General features: G+C 42.4%; 1 protein-coding gene across 1 annotated transcript; it reads right to left on the bottom strand.

The window, feature by feature from the left end:
• Positions 1–1,029: 1,029 nt before the first annotated feature.
• On the bottom strand, positions 1,030–4,642 carry LOC135394592 (uncharacterized). The gene is made up of 6 exons (XM_064625405.1): positions 4,045–4,642; positions 2,559–2,655; positions 2,409–2,494; positions 2,162–2,263; positions 1,879–1,929; positions 1,030–1,799 (listed from the first exon to the last, which is right to left on the bottom strand). The coding sequence occupies exons 1-6, from the start codon at positions 4,135–4,137 to the stop codon at positions 1,716–1,718; spliced, it is 513 nt and encodes a 170-aa protein (XP_064481475.1). The 5' UTR covers positions 4,138–4,642; the 3' UTR covers positions 1,030–1,715.
• Positions 4,643–4,877: the final 235 nt, after the last annotated feature.

The following is a 4,877-nucleotide window of genomic DNA, read 5'->3' as shown; positions in this document are numbered from 1 at the left end:
AAACGAGGGAAAAACGCATGTAAAAAGTTTGGTTCCCCGTGCTAGTGTTCATAAAACGAGGGAATTCATAAATCGAAGGTTCATAAATCGAGGGTTGACTGTATTATATTAAACTCTCTCACCATGCCGTTATATCAACTTTGCATTGGAATGCGCCTCTTCTTGTGGTCTGCTACGGAATATTTTGTTGCTGTGCTCCAGCATACTTCTCGTCATTAGCAGTGCACAGGAAGACATAACATTTAGCATTTGTGGTTGCGCTGCAGCTAAAATGAATGACATTTTTCACGTCTGACTGGAGTGTTCTGAGGAATGTCGCTTGTGAGAATACATGGAATGGTGTGCTTTGCCATTCTCCCCTTTTATTTGTTCACAGTAACTGTTGTGTTCTGGTCTGGAGCAGCTGAGTCTAGTTTTCTGAAAAAAGGCTGTCTCCATTTTCTCTTTTCACTATCAAACATATTCGTGAGGATAAAAAAAAAAAGACAGAGAAAGAGAGAGATAATTTGGCAGTACTTCAGTATAAAGTGATCGAAGGGACCAGATGTTCTCATTGGGACAACTTCGTAGCTTTTATAATTAAAAAGTTAACCAGTTTTAGGTAATTAGTCATTCGACGGTTGAGCAACAGGTGACCAAGAACGTCCGCCGGCCCAGAGATGATAGAAGCGAAAACAGGATGCCTATAGCACTTAGTTTTTTTATGAAAAATCTGTATCGAAAAAAAAAAAAAACACCCTGTATATTAGCAGTACATCAGGCACAAATTTACAAAAATTCGGCTAAGAAGAGAGACCGCTTCAAAAAGATGTACGAAAGCCAGCACATAGTAGATGAGTCTGAGATAACATACCTACAGTACTTTGGACCAAAGCCATAAAAGCATGGATTAAGATTTTGATAGAGTTATTTCTCCATCTCGTGTTTTGACAGAGTGACCAACCCTAATGCAAGATGCAATTTATTCTTTGGCAAGTGCACTCGTGTTCAAACGACTTGTTCAGCTAGGTGAAATATGTCAGTCCCTGCAACAGTTTGACACAATCTTTATTCTGATATCTACAGAGATTCTCTTGTATACATGTTCCAAACCCACAACAAAACAGCTGCTTTGGGAAAATAAGGTGTCCCTTCACCAGCTTGTATAAAAAAAGTCTGAACACAATACTCAAAAGTAGGCACTTCGAGTTGGTGAGCTTCTATTCTCCATGGTAGTAGATGTGCATGTACATGACAAACAGGTATTTACATCCTTATATGTTCACCAGGGTTCATGTAAATGTAAAAATAGTAATATATGCTGATGAAAAGTTGGTAATGTGGCTATATTAGGGCCTGAACTAAAATGGAGTAGAAATGGGGTCTTGGACAGAATGTTGAGTGGCTTTTAAGGACGGTGTAACTGCGGACAGCAGGGCCAGCAGCCTGCCCACAGTGGAGCCAGTGCTCTGCTTCTCGTGTCTTTCCAGCTAACTTCACACTGCCAGCCGTACATTCATATGGTGTTATACCACTGGTGTTGAATGTTGAAGATGGGAATGGCCTGCAGTAGTTTATACTGCCTATAATACCTCAAAACATATGCGTAGATGAGATTCGTGTTCATGGCTCCAGAGGCTTTGCAGACCTTGGAAGGGAGTGCCTTTGCAAGGCATACTTGGCTAGAGGGGCAGTATACGTTTGGACGGAACCATGGCAAGGCTGCGCACTATTTCTCAAGGATACAAAATGACAAACTTCGGTTCTTGGAGATCTCGAACAACTTGATAGTGTGAGGTCACACACATGAAGCAGTAGACCTAACAAGAAATTGTACTGTAAAGAACTGCCGTGCACAGACACATGAAAATATATCCGCAGAAGATGTCGAGTGCTTACATGAATACCATCGATGCACCACAAGATGATTGCCGCCAGCACAGATTCAAGCTGCGGAACGAGAACGGAATAATTGTTAGTCATGTATCCACTTTTGATAGCGCTTCAAACTGCTGTAATTTGGGGAGATCCTTTGGTCTTAGGGACAGAAACTACTCATATGCTAAATGCATTATCTGGTTTTGCTAGGTGTCACTGCACAATTACTCGATACACTAAAAAACAGGCAGGACTGCTTAACATCTTCCAAGAATCTTCTTGGTACACAGTTGTGTAAGCTTACATTTCTGTAGTACCGTCCAATGTACCACAGGCCAACGGCAATCATGAGCAGGATTTCTATGACGACGAATATCATCCATGGGAAAAACAAGCAGCGATTGTCCTGTGAAAAGGATTCAGGGTGGTAAATGTATACCAGTTCTTGCCTTAAATACACTACACTTTGGGACTGTTTATATCACTTTAAATTGAAGCTAGACAATGAAACGGCTGCTTACAGATTCAAGCAGAAGATAAGCAAGTCTCACCTTTTTCACTCCGAGCACAAGTAGGTATGCAAACAAGAGAAATACAAGTGCGAAAAATATTGTCACTGCTGCAGCTACTCTTGTCTCTGAAAAGTAAGAGGAAACACACTAGCATTAGTGCCAGAACATATTTTTGGTCTGGTCAGTTACCTTTGATTGTGAGCTCGAAATATGGGCTGAAAAAGTAATCGGTCCGGCCCCCGCTAATAGCGTAGATTGCGTAAAAGATGAAGAGGATGTGATAAACCTGAAAGGAGAAAGCCTATGCATTACTGGAAACCTGATGCAATACCATTTTAGTTGAAGAACTTTGTTGATGAAAATGCCAGTGAACACCAATCAACCACTGGTCGTTATGTTATGTTACGAAACATGTCAACCAGAAAGCATGCAAAAATTAGGAAAAATGTGGCAGGAGCATTAAAAAACCAATACTGAGAGATAAATGTTCAGGTTTACTGAGCATCTCATGTCCCCTTTCTTGAACCTCAGTAGCTGTCTGTTCACGTTCAAGTCAAGTAGGTAGTGGGGAGCAGCTGCCATACACAGCAATGAGCATTTTGTTTGATAAAATTAGGATAGCGAGAGGGAAAAAAAGACCAGAGGTGATGGGCTGTGCTTAGTTGGTGTGTTCCTCGATGCACGAGTAAACATAATCTCCACATTGAACTGCACAAACTAGAATTCATTACCACCTTACATAAACGCAAAATCACTAATTTCCTCCAAAATTGCCTTGTGTCATGACATTCACTCTATGTAATTCACTACATCGTTAATTCACTATTAATCCCTGTTTGCTTCCTATTTTTGTTCATCTTTAGTGTGATAACTTGTAAACATATTCATGTAAATGCTCTCAACTGCTTATTTACCAATGCACTGATACTGAGTTGCCTTGTAGTACTTTCTCTCTGGTCAACAACTTGACGTCCCCCCACTAGTTTTAACTACGGGACCTCTCCATGAAATGACATGTATGGCTTCCCAATTCAATCAATCAAAACCTTGAAACCTTGCTAAGGGAAACCAGTAATTAGCCTAGCACTGTCAATGTGCGGCACGTTATTTTTGCTTTACCGACATGCTCACTTACCTTCTACCCCTGCTGTAAGTTAAAATACCCCAGTTAATATGCAGTACGAACTGGAAAGGGGTACTACAATTTTGGAGTCCTTCGTGTTCAGCATGGTGTTCAGCTGTAGTTAATCCAGAATCAGAAACCGGGGGGGGGGGGGGTCGTCATCATCACATCTATGTCGCACAGAAAAATGTTTGTGAGGGGGTCTCAAACTTTTGTGTGTGTATGTATGGGGGAGGGGGGTATAAATCACTGGTGTTCAGACTTCAGAGTGTCATGTTCTGGCCGTGTATTCATGCAGCACATCAGAGCCCCCACAGGTAGGACTGGGTTCCGAGGTTGTATAATTAAATAATAGAGGAGGTTGTTGCTGAGCTAACACTATACTAATAGTTTGCGAAGTGATTCCCCATCTAAAATGAGACCGATGCTCTGCACACCTGCCTCGATCACGCCTTCGTGCCGGATAGACAACGCCTGCATAAACTTTCATGAAAGCACGATTAAGCTTCCTTTAAGGAACACATATTACGAAGAACAACGCGTTGTACTTACAGCCGTGTACATAGCCGAGTAAAAGCATCCACATCGCAGGTTTGTCCAGTGATACAGCAAAAACGGCGTCCAGCAACGTTGCAGCACAGGCATGTTTTTAAAATAATGTCGAACGCTTGAGATGAGAGTTAGAACGACGACGGCGCTTGGAAAGGAAATCACCTGCTCCTTCTTGTGAAAAAGTGCATTGCTGCTAGATTCGAACTCCGTACCGTATATTTCCTTTGTTATGGTACGCCGCACAGACGAACGCTTCGAGTTCAGATACCCGATTCGAAAGGCGTTGGCACATACCTGTCCGGTCACCTGTCGTATATTAGCCAATTGGAGAGCAGAACCGTAGAACACGCACCATCCAGTGAATCCTCTCCCTTGCGTGAGCGTGGTCACGAATACCTGATTGATCACGAATGTTGTTGCAAGGCATGTGTTTCTGATTTTTTGAAGCTGCAACCATCCACAACAAACAATGCGTTTTCATCTTTATTGCGCAAAATCACTTCGACAGACAAAAACAAAACCGAACACACAACGCAAGCGACGTACACAAGCACAACAGTCCCGCACCAGGGAAGGAAGATATCACGTGTCGCTTCATTTTTCAGCAAGAGGGAAAGATATTTGGTCCATGAGGTCGTCAATCCTGTTCTGCAGTACCTCTAAGATATCTGCAGCAATGAACACGTGTGTTTCATCTAAGTCTTGTATGATGAACTTCCGGCCGAGAGCATTACCGTCGTCCAAATGCAGCAAGAACTGTTTCATCGCTGGGTCGCATTCGACCAGTATCCCTTTCATGACATGAACCATGGTGACAAGGACGAAAAGGCCGC

This window comes from Ornithodoros turicata, chromosome 5 (assembly GCF_037126465.1).
Source record: "Ornithodoros turicata isolate Travis chromosome 5, ASM3712646v1, whole genome shotgun sequence".
Taxonomy (NCBI): domain Eukaryota; kingdom Metazoa; phylum Arthropoda; class Arachnida; order Ixodida; family Argasidae; genus Ornithodoros; species Ornithodoros turicata.
The sequence above is the reverse complement of the archived record's forward strand: the minus strand, read 5'-3'. Positions and strand labels throughout refer to the sequence as shown.

Coding starts and splice junctions, on each gene's coding strand:
- LOC135394592 (XM_064625405.1), bottom strand. CDS start 4,137: ATGCCTGTGCTGCAACGTTGCTGGACGCCGTTTTTGCTGTATCACTGG. Junction 2,495..2,558: donor TTTCGAGCTCACAATCAAAG/GTAACTGACCAG, acceptor CTTACTTTTCAG/AGACAAGAGTAGCTGCAGCA. Junction 1,930..2,161: donor TTGGACGGTACTACAGAAAT/GTAAGCTTACAC, acceptor CTCGTTCCGCAG/CTTGAATCTGTGCTGGCGGC.